The following is a 22,789-nucleotide window of genomic DNA, read 5'->3' as shown; positions in this document are numbered from 1 at the left end:
ACTGATTAAATTGTATTTTGTCTTTTATTTACTCGCCTAATCTTTCTGTGAGTGTTTTTACAAGACGTATCATATATATTATGTTAGTATCTAGGTAAACCTCTCATCTGAATGTCTTAGGCAGTCTTTACGGGTATTCAGAACCCAGTAAGTCTGACAACCAGTCTTACCAAGGGATATTGGGTTGCCCGGATAACTGGGTCGAGGAGATCAGATAGGCAGTCGCTCCTTGTGGCACACTGGTACCCAGCTACATCCCGTTAGACTGAAAGCCGACTCCAACATAGTTGGGAAAAGAATAGCAGGTTATTATAGATAAGGATAGATTTTAAAATAAAACACGAATAATACACTTAAATCATATCAGTTTATTTCTTCATCCGAATGATAGTTTTAATCGAGCACTTTCAAAAACAAATTCTAATTACCGACAGTATGATAGATGGCGCTGTCTTAACACTTATATTAACGATAAACGGCTGTTTTCAATATTTTATCTATCTTTTGACTTGAATTTTGATTGACCTACTAGAGGTATAATTTTAACATATAAGATATTGGAAATGGCCGTAAGAGCACACTGCAAACTTCTAGTCGGCCGACAGTTTGTTTGGGCTCATAAATCAGTATGAAGATGAATGCTAGTAGGTACGCACATAACAAAGATCCAGGTAGGTATTTAGCCGGTATCTGAACGACTGAAAACTTTGAATAGAATCAAGAATTTCTTTTTTTTTTATATTTCTAACCATCGAGTCGACTGTTTAGTCTGCATTGTGCCAAAAAAACTAAAATATGAAAGAAATACAAGTTTTTTGCATGGAAAAAATATGTTTTTAAAAGTGTCCGTAAGTATTATTACAATTTTCTTAAAATCTACACACTGCAGTCGTTATTATTTATTATTTTCATTTTACGAAACTGTGTTACTATGGCAGGATGACATGAATTTTTAGGTTAGACGACATATATATAATCAAAGGGTTAGACTCATTTTAGACTGGAAACCATGTATGCAGAAGTTTTCATATGAAAATTCACTCTAACAGCCAGTTTCTTCATCAAAAGTAAAAGCCAAAGTAATGTCATAAAGTAAAAGTAATGGTCAAATTCGTTTTTTCAAGGCTAAAGTAACAGCAAAACTAAAAACGTTAGGTACCTACTTTATGACATTACTTTGGCTTTTACTTTCGATAAAGAAACTGGCTGTAGAAGTGATTTTGGAATACCAGCTGCTAAAATTCAAAATGCACTATAACACGTCCGACATACCTAATATCACCTTCTTTTGTGGGAAGTCGGTAAAGTAGAAATAACATACTTAACGAAAAAAAATCTCTAAATACTTATAATATATATATATATATTATAGTTCCAACGTCTTTTTAACCAACTTCCCAAAAAGGAGGCAGTTCTCAATTCACATGGTTGTATTTTTTTTTTGCAAAATTATTACTTTTTTGTATAAAAAAAGACTGCCATAGTGACAAAGTTTGCGCTTATTACAGTTAGGTATTATATTTTACATCAAGCAGTTTTTAAGCAGTTATATTTTACACGCTTTTTACCATAACATTAACTTTGAATTCGTGATTAATTCAATTATACTCAAACTTCAATTAACATGCGTTCTTGAAGACATTTTGTGCATTTAAAATAACATAAATGTCCATCCAAAAAAATAAGGAACCTGCCTACCTTTTATAAATCAAATAATAATCATATTATATCGAATTAATCACGAATTCAAATGACCACAGACACCCCTTCATCATACAACGAACCTTTTATAACACCGTACACTCTATTTCTTTGGGCTCGAGCAGAGAAGTAAAAAAATATGACAGCTGTCAACTTTCCCGCTAAAATTCACGTCAAAATTGACAGAAGTGACTAAAGGTCTAAAGGTGCGTTTTGAAAGCTAGCTGTCGATCGCACGTGCAGCGAATACATGGAAACAATTGATATCTGTACTGCGTCTGCGGAAGATTCAATGCAGCCGCGGCATGTGCGGTCGGCAGTTGCAGTTCGCAGTTGGCATTCAAAACGTACCTTAAGGTAAGGTAAAAAACCTATATAATAAAAGATTAGAATAAATATAAAGAAGAATGAATTGATATTTTATCTTTACTTATGTGCCTGCTGAAATGGAGTATTGTATACTTAGTTGACCAAAGCTTGTCACGGCTGCGGGATTGTTCGAAAGAGTTACAGCATATATACATATTTTTTTACTTCTCTCCCCAACATGAAGAGGTATTTACCTGTAAGTGGCTGAACACATCAATTAGAATAGGTTACATTTATATTACTTTTATTTTTATTTAAAATAGATCAAAAACTCATTGAGTATGTATATTTTGATCTGTGAATCGAGTTGACCTTGTTTGTGACGCAATGAAACTTATAGTACCTGGTTTGTGTCAATAGATGGCGTTGATTTCAATTATAGGAAATAGCAGAATTTGGTAAAGAAATTACGTTTTTTTGTGTTTATGTACAAAAATAAATTACTTAAAATATGTTTTTCGTTATTTACAAAGTCAACTTGACTCATAATGATTAATTAATTTTTATTAACTACAGAATTAGGAAACAAAATTCCGACTGGTTGTGACACCCCTTATAATCTACGTTGATGATATATTATTGTATACTTTAATTCTACTTTCATTTTCTTATTTATTTTTGACAATTTCATAGTTTTTTATTTATCCGAGCATATAGTTAAAGTTCAAACAAAAATCTAGATGTACGGGGTCAAAAAGCAAATAGGTTCTAATGACCCCATTTTAGGGGGTCATTAAAACTAGTAAGAAACAATGACTAAGTATGTTACACAAACGTTAAGAAAATATCTAAAGCGTGATTCCATCGATGTGCACACCTCATGTACCTATCTCGCGGTGTACTCGCTGTAGCAAACAGTAACACATTGCGCGCGAACATTACTAACATGTCCGCGACACTGCAACCGCCGCGCGAACACATGCTAGCTGTGGACTCGCGACAGCATATACAAAAAAATGTTCTAATGACCCCCAAAATAAACAGACTATTCTTCTTTAAATTTTAATATTTTAAAATTATAAGTTTGCAATTCTTCGAAACGTGCTTTGACACAATTATTTATTTTTATCTACATTTATTTATTGATATTAATGACAACTAGTAATGCAAAGAATATTATAGCTTTTGAATTGCACAATAAAATTTAAATATGATAATATAGGCATCTAGACATCATTTCTAATGTTTTTTAAATGTTTCATGGAGTTTAGATACTTCATCTTATCAGCATTTAATAATATATCCTGCGCAGCTGGCTGATCCCCTCAGAGAGAACAGCCTTGGCCGACAATCGGCCGGGACGCCAAGGCAAGGCAAACCATATTTCCAACTTGAATTACAATTTTTTTGTGCAATTTATTCGTCAAGGTTATTAAATAAGTTATTTCATTACTTTTCGAACATGCATGATTGTTTGTTTTTTAGTTTTTAAGTTACGCCATATTCTCAACTGTTTCTCTTGATTTTTTACAAAATTTAAATCTGTTGATTATATATTTTTTGATGTAGGTATATATATCAACGACTACTTTGGAAATACATACTACATAATCTAAGCTTAAGGATTTAATGACCAATCTAACCAAACATTTTGGTAGGTACGCGCACTAAAAACGAACGCTTAAAAAAATATAGCAAAATATTAAAATTATTCTTTGCTCACAATAAAGTCAAACTTTTATATTTTTGTTATCACATAACACGTAATTTAAATTAGAAAAAAAAAATCATATCATCTCACTTTTAATTAAGAATCATAGCATAAAAGCTATCATCAAAGTACTTTGTCATTCCGAAGCCAGCCATTTGACGCCTGGCTATGGAGAACAAAATGACTAGCGGAGATGTCATAACGCAAAATCTCCTAAGAAAGTAGCGCGACAACATGCGGGTGTGCGAGGGACGAGTAACGTTACTAGCCCTACCCTTATACGCGTTTTATGGAACCCGCTCATCGTTTTCAAAATAAAATCACCAATCAATCAAGATCAATCTTTGACACATTGGTTTTGATTTGACAAGGAACCCAACGATTAGTTAGTTTTAATACCTGACATGGCTCTCATACGTCGCTTGAGCTTCAAAAAGGCGCCTGACCTACCTTCTTCTCCGTAAATCTTACGATTAGTAGATATATAACTTAAATTGTCACTAATACTTCAGAACAGCAAAGCTTTTTGAAGATTTCTTTATTACCATCACACCTTAGACACATAAGTCTATGCCATAATTCTTATGAAAACCTTTCCTCATTCACATATCTCGATTCTAGTCACTTCGTGACTATCAAATTATTTACATAACACAACATACCCCTTTCTCTTAATCACAGACTTTTTTAAATACAATTATTCACAGCGAGCCATACCAATTTAGGGCGCTATACCACTGGCGTTTTACGAGCGTTGGCGCTTCTCCAACGTCTGCGCAGCGCCAACGTCGCGCAAAACGCGACGCTAGTTTCTAGTGGTAAAGCGCCAACGTTGCGCCGACGTGACGTTAACGTCGCGAGTTTCTTGCGTTTTTTGGCAACAGGTACAACCACGCCGTCCCGTTCTTTGTATCTGTGTATGTGTGCGACGTTAACGTTGCGTTCTCAAAACTCGCGACGTTGGCGCTGCGTAGACGTCAACGCTCGTAAAACGCGAGTGGGATAGTGCCCTTAGTTTTTATTTGAAACTTATACACTTTTAACCAACATTAAAAAAACAGGTTTTCAATTCAACTACGCGCTTCTTTCTTATCAGCACTAACTGGTTTCGTTTCCGGCTCGCTGTAAAATAAATGTACCTACGTTCTCTCTAAATATTATACAACACACGAAGCTTTATAAATAGCGGCATCCATTACTCAAGCATTTTTCAATCATTTAGTTCGTTTACAATTATTCTTTTCACATTATTCTTTCGTAATTTTAAACACATTTCAACATTTAAAATGAAACAAAAAAAAACAGAATTCCTTTAAAAAATCGTATCATATCTCTCTGTTCTAATGACCCCATTTAGGACAAAACTACATGATAAAACTTAAAAATTAAAATTAAATAATACAATTTGGTAGAAATAAGGCAATATAGGCAATCTTTACTTAAAGAACATTGAAAAATGACTACCTAATTAATATATTTTTAAGTCAATTTCAATCAACATAAATGACATCGTTTATACTAGTGCCTAAATTAAAAAAAAATGACTTTGAATTCGACTTTTGACTCTGAATTTTTACTTCGAATTTGACTCTGAATTTACCTTTTGACTTTGACTTCGATATTGACTTTGAACTTAAATATTTGTTTGTTTAATTTGATACGCATTTCTTCAGCTAATTATAATCTAAAAGCACATTTTATAGGTACATGGCCAACCGAGACTCATTTAACTCTACTATTCCCAATTTATTTATAAATATTATTTAAACTACTAGTTTCTTGGCGTTTTGTGACAAATCTAATTTTACAATATTACAATCGACTTTCATGTTAATGTATAATATAGATGAGATCTTGAAATATAATCAATTTAGGAACTAAACTGAGATTAATTTGCACCTTTTAAAATAATTATTTTTTAACAAAAAAATCACTTACGCCCGCACTCAGAGACATTTAATGATTACTTAAGTCACTCCTTAGTGACGGAATGTCAAAGACATCTATCACTAAAGAATGGCACAAGTAACCACTAAATGTCTCTGAGTGTGTCCATTTGATTTTTAAACCAAATATACCACTTCTGTAAAAAAGTTTATATCACTTACGTATTTGCTTTAAAGTTAACTTCTTAAAAATATGTTTTATTTCACGAAAACGGGTCATATAATTACACACAAATAAGTAGGGTTCAACCGCTTTTGTGAGATACAACATCTAAATATAAAGTGACTGGTAATTAGTAAGCTATACTTGAACACACAAAGAAACTTATATGTTATTCTCATTAGTTTAATCAAAGTAAACATAACAAAAAAACACAAAGTCCAAATCACGTCTTCAAATATCGATCAATAATTACCACTCACCCTATATACAAAAAAGCATTATTAACAATTTATGTAGACAAGCGGTGAAACATAGCCAAACATAATTCTTAAAGAAACAATTCTTTGAGAAAAAATGCTCACAATAACTTGGAATCATTACCAACACACACACATGAAAAAATCTTTTATATTTGACGCACACAGATACATACATACATCAATATGCAAGCGTTTTGTGTCTATCTTTTGTTTTTTAGGTTATTTTTTATCGTTGAGAAGTACCTAGTTATAATGATCTTCTTTTCATTTTTTTTTGTTCAGTTTACCCCATAAATATGGGTTAGTATAATGGCATTATGTAATTATACTTATTCATGCTTATATAAAATTAATATTTCCATATGTTTTGATAATTCTTTCTACTATTATAAATGCGAAAGTAATTCTATCTGTCTGTCTGGTTTTCATGTCAATACTGAAAATAAAAAGGTTGTAGTCTAGAGCCTGAAAAAGGGCATTAGGCTTCTTTTAATCCGGGTGCGGTAATTAGTTGTAGTTAGTTTAATTTGCACATTAAATACACCTAGATTGATTATGTATGGCGATACCAATTTACGAATAGAAACTAGAAACTACATAGATTGAATTTCTTCTTCCTAACTATACTCCAATTGAGTAGGCACTGAACTAAAGGCAAACAATCTTGATAGGACTTTTTACACAAATACATATTAAACAAAAAAACTACTGCTTAAAATATTGTGTTATTATTGTATTTACATTGATTTTTAGCCGCATTTTATTTTTATACAGAGCTTTTCAATAAAAAAATCATATCGAGATTGCTCCTCTTTAGATAAGTGGATACTCAAATGGAGTATAAGTCGAAATAATTCAATATAGGCTGAAACTAGGAACTACAGGATAGGACAAATAAGTATTTAGGTTGAAAACCTGCCTTTCTCAATGTGAAGTTCCACCAAACTACACAACTGTATCTCGTGGTGTACTCGCTGTAGCAAACAGTAACACATTGCGCGCGAACATTACTAACATGTCCGCGACACTGCAACCGCCGCGCGAACACATGCTAGCTGTGGACTCGCGACATCAAGTACACATCTTTTCACATCACAAGTTTTAGTGGAAACTTGTCATAATAACTACAAACCCAGATTTTAAGCCATTTTCAACATCAACTTTTCTTTTTTCACAATTTTTATCTACCTACATCTCATTTCTTGGCTTTGAAATCAAATATACATAAACCTAAGTATATAGGTAGAACACACATAGACACATACATACAATCACCGTTAAAATACAAAAAAAGAACCTCCAACAATATTTTTTGACCCCCATCAAGAACAAGACCCCACTTAGAACAGTTAAATGACCCCCTTAAAAACATTTTCAACAGTTCTACAGACCCCCGTTTGTTTTTCAACATTAAAAAGCGAGTTATCGCTTGTAATTCTTATGCTAGACAGTTTTTGATTGGATTTTCAATCTACGGAGGAGTCCGAGTCTTCGTTTTTGGTGCTCAAGTGGAAGGCTATGACGGGAATCGAACCTAGGACCATGCATGACCCCATGCCGTAGAAACACCACGAGTAACCGCCTGTGACGTCACGTAGGAGACCTGGAACAAATGAAATGGTTAAGTAGGTATTTAGATTTTCACGATGGTTTCTTAAACATTAACTTACAAAAAAAAAGATCCCGATGAATTGAGAACCTCCTCCTTTTTGGGAAGTCGGTTAAAATCCTTACCTATTTAATATTTTACTTATGTGCGAAAGTAAACTTCTGTAGCGTTTTCAGGCTAAAAGTTACTGAACCAATTTGAATGAAATTATTATAGTTAATGACTGAGTTCTTTCACCATTGAGAAATATTTGTCATTTTATCTGGTTACAAGAAGTTCCTCTTGGACGCGAATGAAATCGCGGGGAAACCTAGCATCACACTATAATAAAAAATAATATTAAGCTACGATTAGGAAAGCTCTTCAATATTTTTAAGATTTTTCCATAATAGGGTCCAAATTGTTTACAGATTATAAAATTTACCACCTCTATACTATAAGATAGAATGCAGATAAAGAATTGAGAAATAAACGACTAGTTCCTCTTACCAGCAGTAGGAGGTACAGAAACTGCAGCGAGACTCTGGAACATCCGCACCAGTCCGTAAGACGAGGCGATGCGAGCGGTCCCGAAGGCGTCCGCTAGTAGTACCGGGACGAGGAGGAACCAACAGCCTAGACAGAGGCCGTAGGCACCTGGAAACCAGAAGAGAGCCTTTTAGCTCAGACGAGCTATGTTTTTAAAACTTAAAATAAAGGGTGAAGAGCCAACCTCTCGAGTATGAGGGTGTGGGTTCGATTCTAGTTCAGGCAAGTACCAATGCAGCTTTTCTAAGTTTGTATGTACGTTCTAAGTATATCTTGGACAGCAATGACTGTGTTTCGGATGACATGTTAAACTGTAGGTCCCAGCTGTCATTGAACACCCTTGGCAGTCGTTACGGGTAGTCAGAAGCCAGTAAGTCTAATATGTCTAATGATAGTCTAACCAACGGATATCGGGTTGCCCGGGTAACTGGGTTGAGGAGATCAGATAGGAAGTCGCTTTATAACACACTGGTACTCAGCTAGATCCAGTTAGACCGGATGCCGACCCCAACATAGTTGGCAAAAGGCTAGGTAGCTTAATCTTATGATTGATCTACTAGGGCTGTTACTTAGCCATGTAGTATCTTGCATGTTCTTCTCCATAAGAAGCTACTTTTGGAATGAGCAACAAGAATCAACCAGCATTTTGAATATTCATTAGTGCTAGTGAAGACCTAATTGCGATTAATGATTTGACTTTGACCTAGCCTTGCTCCTTCATATTTTAGTCAGATAAAACTTATGCCTAGGTATAATTTTATACTCACCTGAAGCGATGGCGAGTGCCCACCATGATTTAAGGCTAGGTAGAGTCAACACAGCAATACCAGCTACCAGGATACTGTAAATAAAACATTCTGTGGCAATTGAAGAATAGAATATTTAATACGTCTGAAACATGGTACTTAGGTATAATTGGTGCTAGATAAAAATTATGACAGAAACATATCTAAGCAGATATGGCATGCAAAATTAATACAACCATATTAAAACTAAGATAATCATCTTTTTCTAAACATCAGCTTATAATAATCGATTCAGATTGTCAATCGCTAATCATTTTAAAATAGATTTAGTAAAACTAAAAGTTAAACTGTTTTCATTTTGATAATATACAGCTAAAGAGTTGGTTTGAACGTGCTAATTTTAGCAACCACAGAACTGATTTGAAAAGTATTTCAGTGTTATATAGGAAGGCTATAGGATTATTTTAAATATGCATAAGTGCACGGAGTAGTTTCTATGGATCGCCGGTGAAACCGCTGGCGGAAGCTAGTATTATTAAAATAGGAGAGGCTTACCTGACGATATAGGCTTTTCTTCTACAAAATAGGTGCAGATCACAGAGATAGCCAAGTCCCAATCGCCCACAGAGATCCAGCACAGCGCTTATGGCTACCAGATGACCTGCAAAACAAATAATGAAATAATTTGGATGTTTTATCCGAGATATATACATCCGAGAGCTTCTACGCGTAAGCGTGCAATAAATATATTTTCTATATATTCAATACAACATACCTACTACCTACATAACATTAAAATACACTTAAAGCAAAAAAAATGCTGCCGAATTAATTATATTTTTGATTAAGGCAATTTTTGACACTACTTTTAATTATTATACAGAGTTTAAAAGTTTATACACCGGAAACACAAAAGCCCATGAAAAAAAAATGCAAAGTATTTTTTTCATTCTTTCAAATATTTTTTCGTCAATAAAATAAATACATTAATTAATAAAGCATAGATTTCCTCACTTCGTGCACATTTATAAATATTCATAGTTTGAAATATCATGTTTCTTTTTTGTAATAAAGGCATTTACTATTATTATCAAATTAATAAAAGAAGAGAAGAGAATATACCTGCAGCAGATTTACTATGCCCCGCAGCGACAGTGTAAGCCGGCAAGTAATACAGCGCGTAGGGCGAGCCACACGACATCAGCGCCACAGACGCGCACAGCACACCGAAACGCCACGACCGCAGCAGCGACACGTCTAGATACCTGTGAGATAATAATGTAGGTAAACAGATAAAAGATAGAAGAAAAAAGATAGGAGAAAACAGCACTTTTCGAAGGTCAAAATTACAAAAGATAGAGCCTACAACGCCCGCCCTTCACCATTTTCTATGATAAAAAGTCATTTATTCAAAGAAGGCTGAAAATCAGCACTGTAAGATACGTAAAAAGATAGAAGAAGAAAGATAGCACTTTTCGAAGGCCAAATTTTGCAAAAGACGGCCCCCAAAACGACCACCTGTCAGAGATGCTGCTTGTAATTTCTGCCAACTAGATACTGCAATCAGAGACTTGTAAAACCAAAAGCTATAATTCTGTTAGATAAGCTCCTGATAGGTTAACAGCGACTTCATCAGCAACCGGTGAAACTGGCATAAAGCTGAAGCTCTGTAGAAACGAAGCTACGATCGAGCAAAAGATACACTGTACTGAAAAATTCTTATGGCGAGAGTCCACTAATATTTGTTGACGTGAAAATAATGTGGTTCTTGATGTCGCGAGTCCACAGCTAGCTGAGCTATTTTGTTCGCGTACGGCGGTTGCAGTTTAAAGAAAATTTTACATCCTCTTTCCAATTGGATAAAAAGCCGGATGTCCTTTTTCCTCTGCATTAGTATAAGATATCAGCTCAACAGCCTCGAAACCTCCACTGTACAAACAAACAAATGTTTCCTCTTTATAATACGAGTACCTATAGATAATTACTTACCTAGATATCTTATCAACGCATCCAGTCTTCGTCTCGACTTGCACTTCATCTTCCTTCTGTATCTCGACGGGTTTGATCACGATCGGTTCAGCTAACTTGCTGGGGATCAGTCGACTGGGCGGTGGCCGAATGTAGAGGGATTTGCTGAAACAATATAGAGTAGATAATATTTATGAGCTTGTTTGATGCGTCACACTTGAAATCGTTTATTCAAACTACTCTTACTATTACCATTACTCAACAGTTACTTAACTTTAAGTTCAGATACTAAGGCAGGACCAAGTTTACCGATACCTAGCATAAAAGTGTTCATAAAACGACTGTTTCCAATGAATATTAAACAATTGTTTACAGTGTTGTCGGTGTAAATGGGCCTTCAATGTATTAAATCAGAAAGGTACGCAAATGTGACAGGGATATAATGTTTGACCATTCCATATAATTGAGTGTCGTATTCAGTATTCCAGCGTTACGCTGATAGACGATCGAACGTCAAAACAAAAGACAGCCCTCAGAACGCCCACCCTTCATCACTTCCTATGAGTTATTGCTGGGAAGAACAAGTGGTGGAACAAACTCCCCAGCAACACATGTCTGTCTGTTAGATTGATGAACCTAGCGTACGTTAACTTATTGCGCAATTTCTATAAGTAAGTACATCAATCTGCGTTTTGCTTACTAGAGGTAGAATTTTGGCGTAATGTCAAATTCCTATCTCTAGTAACCTAATTAACAGATACATAGCTTATTGAAACCCACACTAACCTGCTCAGATTCCGTCTCGCCTTATAAACACAAGTACTGTCAGTGGACAGGTCTTCAACTGAATGTAGAATTGAAGACGACCTGGTGGGACGCAGCCGGAGACGAGCTACTTCTTTGGGTAAACCTGGAAACATAAATAATGGAATTTTATATTACTATCCACCAATATAATATTTCAAAGTTTTTTTTTTTATTTACACTGTAACAGTTTATGTCGACAGTTGATGAGACAAAAACAATAAAAAAAATAGGACAATCAAATACAAAAGCACTATTTATTTCTCTATTATATTATCCATTGAATGTCGATATTAAAATATTATGTCCAATCAGGTTAATAAAAAAACTTTTAAGTTAAACGGTTTTATCTTATGTGCACTGAAAACTAGAAAATAAAAAAATAATTACTTACCTGTCAACCTACGTAGGTGGGCCCGGTCATATTAGACTAAAATAAAAACGTGGGGCCCATTAACTATTGCTGTAGTACTTTCTTCTAGAGGTATAATAGGTGTGGATTGCATCGACTTACTATATCGTAACTGGAGATTTTGACAATCAATAATCAGCCAAAGTATAGAGATATGCTTTGCCATAGGTAGGATTTCACAAGGGCCCCACGTTTTTATTTTAGTCTAATATGACCGGGCCCACCTACGTAGGTTGACAGGTAAGTAATTATTTTTTTATTTTCTAGTTTTCAGTGCACATAAGATAAAACCGTTTAACTTAAAAGTTTTTTTACCGATTTTTTATTTTCTAGTTTTTAGTATTTAATGAAAATGCCTACCGAATATTCCTCATTCTATCTAATTCATTTAGTGCATCATTATTACACGGTCTCTTACCTGACAATTTATTACAATGTAATTCCTCAATACATAGCCCTTCCAGATACTTTTTTTTTAACGACCCCAAAAATCATCACATGACCTCTCCTGCTGTGGGTCAGCAGCGGTGAGGGAGTGCCAGACTCTTGACTGAAAACCGTTTTGTTCCGTCGTAGGCCTTTTATGTACCAGGGCCGCGGTAACTCTTTCGAACAATCTCGCAGCCCAGGCAGGCCTTGGCCCTGTTGGGCCCCACTGGAGTTACTGACAGTTTTCTACTTGTGAAGCCCTTTCATTTGATACCCATATTGGTGGGATTGATAAAAAATTGTTATCAGCCATTTGGTAGCGGTGGCCATCTTAGATTTCAATTTTGCATAGTAAATTGTATTCTACTTGTTGAGACCTTTCATTTGATACCCATGTTGATGGGATTGATAAAACCTACTTTATCCGCCATTTTGTAGCGGCCGCCATCTTGGATTTAAATTTTTTATAGTATATTGTATTCTGCTTGTTGAGCCCTTTCATTTGATACCCATATTGATGGGATTGATAAAACCTAAGTTATCCGCCATTTTGTAGCGGCCGCCATCTTGGATTTCAATTTTTTATAGTATATTGTATTTTGCTTGTTAAGCCCTTTCATTTGATACCCATATTGATGGGATTGATAAAATCTACGTTATCCGCCATTTTGTGCCGGCGGCCATATTGGATTTACAATGTTATTGATATTACTATATTGTATTGTCATCGGAATTAAAGGTGTATACAAAATTTCAGATTAATCGGTTGACGGGAAGAGGGTGAAATTTGAATTACTAAATTTGACCCAAGAATGAATAAATAATAAATAAAACAAACGGGGTGAGCTAAATAAAACCGTTTAAAAAAAAATTGCAGTTAAAACCAGTGACTGAGTAAAGGTGAAGGAAAACATCCTAAGGAAACCTAGACTTTGAACTTTGAAATCACCAATCCTCTCGCGGACATGGTGATTAACGCTCATTCCATCCCTATATGAGAAGATGATGACGTTGAACTTACTATAACCTCTCGTACAAATAGTTTCAAGGTATTTTTAACAGTTACTTACCAACTACTCCTAGAACATCTAAACCTTCGGAGTCTTCAGAATCTGAGTGCTGCGACTGCATTTGTTGACGGGCGACCTGAACAAGACAACCATGAAATAGAATTTAGATGAAGATTATTTTCAGCAATATATATGATGGTGCCTAGAAAAGGCCACGGGTAAGCAATTTAAAATTTAAAAGTTTCGTTGCAATGACATAAGACTTAATTTTTGAAATGTGTGGCTGTTTATCGAGCCACGTAAATAACTCTTTGTAAATATAGTTTACAACGAAATATTTTAAAGAAAATTAGATCACACTAAGACGTTACTAAGCATATACAACGTACATGTTTCTATATTATGAAAGTGGTGAGCGTGTAAATGGTCAAAAATTGTGTATGCACAAATGAGTTTGTATTTTCAAACTTAGCCTCAAGCCTTTATTCGAATTAGGCTGATAAATCAGCACTTTACTGTCATTTAAACAAAAGACAGTCCTCGAAACGTCCATCCTTCACCACTTCCTATGTGTTATTGCTGGGAAGAGCGAGCGAGCGAGCGCCCGCATACACACACTATGTACATGTACATAAACACACGCATAGCTAACCCGCCTTCCTAAGATAAAAAATCTGCCTACCACTACACACCTCAATTAAACTAGGATGCATAATCTCCGTCACCAGGTTGTTCCTCTTCATCTCCTCGTTGAGGAGTAGGTTCTTCTGGTTGAGGGTCAGCTCTGTCTCCGTGTGGAACAGGCTCTCCAGTCTATTGTCTTTCGTAGAGTCAGATTTGAACATGATCCCTTGGTCTGGAAGAAGAAAAATGATACCATTATTAAACTGTATGTTGTAGTCGTGGTGGCCTAATGGGTAAAGAACCAACCTCTCAAGTATGAGTGTGTTCGATTTCAAGTCAGGCAAGTACCAATGCAGCTTTTCTAAGTTTGAATATACTTTCTAAAGTATTTCTTGGACACCAATGACTGTGTTTCGGAAGGCACGTTAAACTGTAGGTCCTGGCGTCATTGAACATCTTTGGCAGTCGTTATGGGTAGTCAGAAGCCAGTAAGTCTGACAACCAGTCTTACCAAGGGGTATCGGGCTGCCCGGGTAACTGGTTTGAGTAGGTGACAGGCAGCCGCTCCTTGTGGCACACTGGTACTCAGCTGCATCCGGTTAGACTGGAAGCCGACCCCAACATAGTTGGGAAAAGGCTCGGGAGCTGATGATGCTTACCTTCCTGGATATTATGTAGCAGCGTGGTGTTCTCAGTGGTGGTGGTGGTGGCTGGTGTCCTGTCAGCCAGGGAGATGGTGTTGAAGCTCACTGGTGCTGGACGGTACAGTATGTAGCCAACATGATGACATTCTCATTGGTACACCAGACTTACCTGTTACTATTTAAATTTTTCCCAATGCCATATTAGGATGTCCCATATCCCTACGTTTTTTTTGTAATTTCCCATTCCCATTATTTATGTAATTTCCCATCCTCATTGTTTATCTAAATTCCCATTCACATCGTTTTTGCGAATTCCCATTACCAAAATTAAAAAAAATCCTGTTTCTATTATTCATGTATCTTGGTGAATTCGTAGACGCGATCATCTAGACACTATTGTTAGTTGGCGGGAGACTGCGAGAGAGTGTGGCACGGAGTAAGACGATATCTTACTATCGGATGGTTATTACAGAGATGCACTACACTTACCTTCTTGTATATTATGCAGCAGCTTAGTGTTCTCAGTCGTGGTTCCCATCGTTTTTTGTGAATTCCCATTCCCATCGTTTTTGCGAATTCCCATTCCCATCTTTTTTGTGAATTCCCATTGTTTTTGTAATTTCCATTCCCATTTTTTTTCTAATTTCCCAATTGCTTACCTTCCTGTATATTATGCAGCAGCGTGGTGTTCTCAGTGGTGGTGGTGGTGGCTGGTGTCCTGTCTGCCAGGGAGATGGTGTTGAAGCTCACTGGTGCTGGACGGTAGAGAGTTGCTGATACACACACGTGGAGCATGCCTCCTCCTTTGGAAGGATATGAGTAAAATGTTGATAAACAGTACGAATGTCTGCATGACAGTCATCCATACATGGGTGTGTAGATGAACTATGCACGCTGTCTTCTGCATTCAAGTATGGCTAGCGTTCACACGCTTTCGTGAAGTAAAACACCTCGTAGGATACTGAATGCCAACTGCAATCCAGTCAATGTTCAATATTGAAAGACTATGTATGTGTGGTCTGCTTGACAGCAGTGGTTGTTACAACAGCTCGCGTGAGTCCATCAAACGGGTTTGGCAACACTTTGACACTATCGCGGTAGCTTAGTTATACTTCTCGCCAAAATATTTGTCGTCACGGGACATCTCGCGGGTTGATCAGAAACCATTTTTAAGTACCATTTTTTTAAATTTTTTGGTGAAAGTGTGGGAGGGATAAACACCACAGCCGCATAAATGTGCTCGGAATTTAGTTGCAGACCGCCATCGAGTTTGGCAAGAACAATAACCTGCTGCACACGCGAAAAGAACATAGATATCTGTTTAAAAGGAACTTACCCAATAATAAAACAGTGCCATGCAATCCATACATATCGACCAGTTTTTCAATTAGCATAGGAAATACGAAGCTGCCAGCTGCCGTCCCGCTCACACATATGCCGTTAGCCAATGCCCTGGAAAGAGACAACCATATTTTGACCATTATGCCTGCTAATATGATTATATAGGAAAAAAATACAGAACTATACAGAACGGGAGTGTAGCTTTCTAACAGTGAAAATTTTTTTCAAATCGGTTCTGTAGTTCAGTAATTTCAGGGCGTTTAGGGTTCAAACAAAATATGTTTCCTCTTTATTATATTAGTATACACAGTGTATGTTGTATAGATAAGATATGTAGGTAAGTTTTAGTAGTAAGTATACTTTACCTGTGTTTATCGAAGTATTGTGACACGATGACAATCCCGGGAGTAGTCGATAACCCTCCACCAATACCTGTAAGAGAATTAAAAGAATTTAGTCAAATAGTCTTCTAGTTAATTAAAATAAGAATTGAAGATTACCCCGTGAAGGGGCGACGCACGTGTCGAGTATAGGATCTCTTTAATACATATGCATGAGAGTAGGACAACGTTCTGAACAGCCGTAAGCTACCGATGAGTGGAAATATTTGGTAGGTCAGGCGTCTTCTTCTAGATGAAATAAGTGATGATGATGATGATGTCCTTCTAGCCGATTATCGGCTACTTACGTCTGTTCTCATATAAGAAGATTAGCCAACTGCGCAGGACATATTATAGTTTGTGCACATTCTAGGACACAGGTGCACTCACTATTCCTTCACTCTCATAGCTCGATGGGCAGCAATTCAACACCTCCGGAGAGAGATCACAAGCAGGACCGACAGCTTAAAATGTTCTCTAAAGAAGATCACTGCTTCTTGTCTGACCAAGAATTGAAACTACAGAACATGGCTAGAAAGAATGTTACTTGTGAGATGACGGCAGACAGAAGAGTATAGAAGAAGAACACATGTTGCGCCGACCTAAATTAAAAAAAATTGGGATAAAGACAGAAGGATGATGATGATGAAGAGGAACTCTTACTGACTAAACCCCACCATGTTCGTTCTAAAGCTTCTAAAGCTACAAGAGGTTCCTATCTCTTGTCTCTAGCTAGAAGATAGATAGATTATTGGAAATGGACTTACCAGTCATGACGCCGAAGCTAAGCAGCAGATGCAGCAGGCCAGTGCTGAAGTACGACAGAGCTAGACCAGTAGCGCAGAACAGGCCTCCGATAAACACAACCACGCGACACGAGTATTTCTCACAGCGCTGATGATAGCGGTGGAGGTCAGATAGGCTGTCGCTCCATGTAGCTCACTGGTACTCAGCTGCATCTAGTAAGACTGGAAGCCGACCCCAACATAGTTGAGAAATGGCACACAGCTTAGAATGCTCTCTAAAGAACTGACCAAGAATGAAGAATTCAAACTACAGAACATGGATAGAAAGAACTTTGCCTATGAGATGACGGCAGACAGAAGAGTATGGCAGAAGAACACATACTGCTCCCAAATAAAAATTGGGATAAAGGCAGTAGGATGATGGACTACGGAATAGTTGGGCAGCGGGATTGTTCGAAAGAGTTACTGCGGCCCTGGTACATAAAAGGCAGGACAATGATGATGATAAGAGAAATACAGATAGATACAGAGTAAATACAGATAGATATAATATTGGGAATGAACTCACCAGTCATGACGCCGAAGCTAAGCAGCAGATGCAGCAGGCCAGTGCTGAAGTACGACAGAGCTAGACCAGTAGCGCAGAACAGGCCTCCGATGAACACAACCACGCGACACGAGTATTTCTCACATAGCGCTGATGACAGCAGAGGAGGTCAGATAGGCAGTCGCTCCATGTAAAACGCTGCCTCTCAGCTGCATCTGGTTAGACTGGAAGCTGAATCCAACATAGTTCGGAAAAAGGCTAGGCAGATGATGATGATAAGGTGCACTCTCTATTCCTTCACAATCATAGCTCGATGGAACGGCAATCCAACACCACCGGAGAGAGAACAAAAGCAGAATCGATAGCTTAAAATGCTCCCTAAAGAAGAAGAACTCCTTCTTGCCTGACCAAGAATTGAAGCTACAGAACATGGTTAGAAAGAAAAAAAGTTACTTGTGAGATGACGGCAGACAGAAGAGTATGGAAGAAGAACACATTCTGCAGCGACCTTAAGAGATAAAGGCAGTAGGATGATGGGCTACGGGATTGTTCGAAAGAGTTACTGCGACCCTGGTACATAAAAGGCAGAAGGATGATGATGACAAGAGAAATACAGATAGATACAGAGGAAATAAAGATAGATAGAATATTGGGAATGAACTCACCAGTCATGACTCCGAAGCTAAGCAGCAGATGCAGCAGGCCAGTGCTGAAGTACGACAGAGCTAGACCAGTAGCGCAGAACAGGCCTCCGATGAATACCACCACGCGACACGAGTATTTCTCACACAGCGCTGATGACAGCAGAGGAGGTCAGATAGGCAGTCGCTCCAAGCGGCACACTGCATCCCATAAGACAAGACGCAGACCCCAACTTAGTTAGCAAAAGGCTCAGGAGATGATGATACCCTAAGAGCTAGTAGCAATTTGTGGTAGCTGGTAGCAATTAGGTAGCAACTTTCTATATGTATTTCGAGGAGATCTGACCAAAACCACACCCTCATACTTGAGAGGCTGGTTTAGGCTGATTTTATGAAAGTCGGCAAGGCTAGTAAGAATGTTACTTGTGAGATGACGGCACTCAAAGAGTATGGAAGAAGAATACCTAAATTAGAAATTAGGTATAAAGACAGAAGGATGATGGTGATGAAAAGGAACTCTTACTGACTAAACCCCACCATGTTCGTTCTAAAGCTTCTAAAGCTACAAGAGGTTCCTATCTCTTGTCTCTAGCTAGAAGATAGATAGAATATTGGGAATGAACTTACCAGTCATGACGCCGAAGCTAAGCAGCAGATGCAGCAGGCCAGTGCTGAAGTACGACAGAGCTAGACCAGTAGCGCAGAACAGGCCTCCGATGAACACAACCACGCGGCACGAATATTTCTCACATAGTGCTGATGATAGCGGAGGAGGTCAAATAGGCAGTCACTCCATGTAGTACACTGCATCCCATTAGACTAGAAGCCGACCCCAACATAGTTCGGGAAAGGCTAAGGAGATTAGATGAGGTGCACTCTCTATCCCTTCACTCTTATAGCGCTATGGGACGGTAATCCGACACATCCAGAAAGAAAGATCACGACAGCTTAACATGTTCTGCTAGGAGGATTCTTCCGTTGATACTTGACGTGGCCGGGATGGTTAGCGTTTTTTTGGGAGAGGATGATGATTATTGATACTTGCTCGACCTAAAATGGAACCTTTACACACAAGACAAGCCTCTAAGACACAAACTTAAGGGATAGGGGCAGGAGGATGATGATGATGATGACAGAATGAACTTACCAGTCATGACGCCGAAGCTAAGCAGCAGATGCAGCAGGCCAGTGCTGAAGTACGACAGAGCTAGACCAGTAGCGCAGAACAGGCCTCCGATGAACACAACCACGCGACACGAGTATTTCTCACATAGCGCTGATGATAGCAAAGCTTAGAAAGATCTGGCTGTAGACCCCGTTAGACTAGACGAAGAAGCCGACCCCGACATAGTTGGAAAAATCGCTCGGGAGATGATGATACATTAAGAAAGACCATTCAAAACCATGATACACTTGAAGTGTCAGCAAGTTACTTCGCCAGATCTTTATAAAGCAGATGAGGTCTTTATAAAGCAGAAGACCTACCCATCTTCCACGGGAATAATGACATGCCGTCTGGTCTCTTGTCATCGTCGTCGCGTGCCAGACCACTGGGTTCTAATACTTCTGGAACGCCGACGGCAACAAGAGAGTGACGGATTATGTCATTGCATGCTGTGCAAAGCGGCATACCAAGCCAAGGCTACTGATAATTTGATACACTTAGAAAAGTAAACATTACTGACCAAGAATCGGACATACATAAAAGACATAATATAACTATAATAGTAGAACTCACCAGTCATGACTCCGAAGCTAAGCAGCAGATGCAGCAGGCCAGTGCTGAAGTACGACAGAGCTAGACCAGTAGCGCAGAACAGGCCTCCGATGAACACAACCACGCGACACGAATATTTCTCGCATAGCGCTGATGACAGCGGTAGAGGTCAGATAGACAGTCGCTCCATGTAAAACGCTGGTTCTCAGCTGCAATTGGGTAGACTGGAAGCTGACCCTAACATAGTACGGAAAAGGCTAAGGAGATTAGATGAGGTGCACTCACTATTCCTTCACTCTCATAGCGCGATGGGACGACAATCCGACACCACCGGAGAGAGGTTACAAGCAGGAACGACAGCTTAAAATGTTCTCTATAGCAGATCAATGTCTCTCTGACCAAGAATTGAAGCTACAGAACATGGATAGAAAGAATGTTACTTGTGAGATGACGGCAGACAGAAGAGTATGGAAGAAGAACACATGCTGCGTCGACCTAAAGTAAGAATTGGGATAAAGACAGTAGGATGATGATGATGAAGAGGAACTCTTACTGACTAAACCCCACCATGTTCGTTCTAAAGCTACTAAAGCTACAAGAGGTTCCTATCTCTTGTCTCTAGCTAGAAGATAGATAGAATATTGTTAATGAACTTACCAGTCATGACTCCGAAGCTAAGCAGCAGATGCAGCAGGCCAGTGCTGAAGTACGACAGAGCTAGACCAGTAGCGCAGAACAGGCCTCCGATGAACACAACCACGCGACACGAGTATTTCTCACATAGCGCTGATGATAGCAAAGCTTAGAAAGATCTGGCTGTAGACCCCGTTAGACTAGACGAAGAAGCCGACCCCGACATAGTTGGAAAAATCGCTCGGGAGATGATGATACATTAAGAAAGACCATTCAAAACCATGATACACTTGAAGTGTCAGCAAGTCACTTCGTCAGATCTTTATAAAGCAGATGAACAAAGACCCACCGATCTTCAACGGGAATAATGATAAGCCGTCTGGTCTCTTGCCATCGTCGCGTGTCAGACCACTGGGTTCTAATACGGCTGGAACGCCGACGGCAACAAGAGAGTGACGGATTATGTCATTGCATGCTGTGCAAAGAACGTTACTTGTGAGATGACTGCAGACAGAACAGTGTGGAAGAAGAACACATGCTGCCTCCAAATAAAAATTGGGAAAAAGGACAGAAGGATGATAGGCTACGAGAGTGTTCGAAAGAGTTACTTCAGCCCTGGTACATGAAAGGCAGGAGTATGATGAAGACAAGAGGAACTCACCAGTCATGACGCCGAAGCTAAGCAGCAGATGCAGCAGGCCAGTGCTGAAGTACGACAGAGCTAGACCAGTAGCGCAGAACAGGCCTCCGATGAATACCACCACGCGACACGAGTATTTCTCACATAGCGCTGATGATAGCGGTGCTTAGAAAGACTTGGTTGTGGAGGTCAGATAGGCAGTGGTCCAAGAGGCACACTGCATTCCGTTAGACTAGGAGGACCCCAACATAGTTGGGAAAAGGCTAGGCAGATGATGATGATAAGGTGCACTCTCTATTCCTTCACTCTCATAGCTCGATGGGACGGCAATCCAGCACCACCGGAGAGAGATCACAAGCAGGAACGACAGCTTACAATGGTATCTAAAGAAGAACACTCCTTCTTGTCGGACCAAGAATTGAAACTATGCAACATGCCTAGATAGAGAGAACGTTGCTTGTGAGATGACGGCAGACAGAAGAGTATGGAAGAAGAACACCTAAAATAGAAATTAGGGATAAAGACAGTAAGACGATGGTCTACGGGGTTGTTCAAAAGAGTTACTGCAGCCCTGGTACATAAAAGGCAGGAGGATGATGATGACAAGAGCAACTTACCAGTCATGACGCCGAAGCTAAGCAGCAGATGCAGCAGGCCAGTGCTGAAGTACGACAGAGCTAGACCAGTAGCGCAGAACAGGCCTCCGATGAATACCACCACGCGACACGAGTATTTCTCACATAAGGTTGATGACAACGGTACTTAGGGAGGTCAGATAGGCAGTCATTCCAAGCGGCACCAATGGCTGGCACCTTTAGATTCTGAATATTTTCGAAACCACGAGGGTAACAATTAGGTAGCAACTAATCGTAGCTGGTAGCAATTAGGTAGCAACTTATCGTAGCTGGCAGCAATTAGGTAGCCACTCTGATGACGGCAGACAGAAAAAGAACACATGCTGCATCCAAATAAACATTGGGATAAGGACAGGAGAATGACGGACTACGGGATTGTTCAAAATAGTTACAGCGGCCCTGGTACATAAAAGGCAGCAGGATGATAATGATGACAAGAGGAACTTACCAGTCATGACTCCGAAGCTCAGCAGCAGATGCAGCAGGCCAGTGCTGAAGTACGACAGAGCTAGACCAGTAGCGCAGAACAGACCTCCGATGAACACAACCACGCGACACGAGTATTTCTCACATAGCGCTGATGATAGCGGTGGAGGTCAGATAGGCAGTCGCCATGTTAAACGCTGGTTCTCAGCTGCATCTAGT

At 38.7% G+C, this 22,789-nt stretch overlaps 1 protein-coding gene across 1 annotated transcript in view; it reads right to left on the bottom strand.

Moving 5' to 3' along the window:
• Positions 1 to 7,265: 7,265 nt before the first annotated feature.
• Positions 7,266 to 22,789, bottom strand: part of LOC126054349 (monocarboxylate transporter 12) — a 34,552-nt gene continuing 19,028 nt past the window's right edge. Inside the window, exons 7-18 of the mRNA XM_064043422.1 lie at positions 16,571 to 16,637; positions 16,201 to 16,316; positions 15,524 to 15,667; positions 14,289 to 14,446; positions 13,657 to 13,732; positions 11,728 to 11,851; positions 10,963 to 11,106; positions 10,096 to 10,238; positions 9,529 to 9,634; positions 8,995 to 9,068; positions 8,189 to 8,335; positions 7,266 to 7,693 (exon numbers count right to left, since the gene is read on the bottom strand). Of these exons, the coding sequence (XP_063899492.1) occupies positions 7,557 to 7,693; positions 8,189 to 8,335; positions 8,995 to 9,068; positions 9,529 to 9,634; positions 10,096 to 10,238; positions 10,963 to 11,106; positions 11,728 to 11,851; positions 13,657 to 13,732; positions 14,289 to 14,446; positions 15,524 to 15,667; positions 16,201 to 16,316; positions 16,571 to 16,637 (1,436 nt within the window). The 3' untranslated portion in view covers positions 7,266 to 7,556. The remainder of the gene's footprint in view (positions 7,694 to 8,188; positions 8,336 to 8,994; positions 9,069 to 9,528; positions 9,635 to 10,095; positions 10,239 to 10,962; positions 11,107 to 11,727; positions 11,852 to 13,656; positions 13,733 to 14,288; positions 14,447 to 15,523; positions 15,668 to 16,200; positions 16,317 to 16,570; positions 16,638 to 22,789) is intronic.

This window comes from Helicoverpa armigera, chromosome 31 (assembly GCF_030705265.1).
Source record: "Helicoverpa armigera isolate CAAS_96S chromosome 31, ASM3070526v1, whole genome shotgun sequence".
NCBI lineage: Eukaryota > Metazoa > Arthropoda > Insecta > Lepidoptera > Noctuidae > Helicoverpa > Helicoverpa armigera.
The sequence above is the reverse complement of the archived record's forward strand: the minus strand, read 5'-3'. Positions and strand labels throughout refer to the sequence as shown.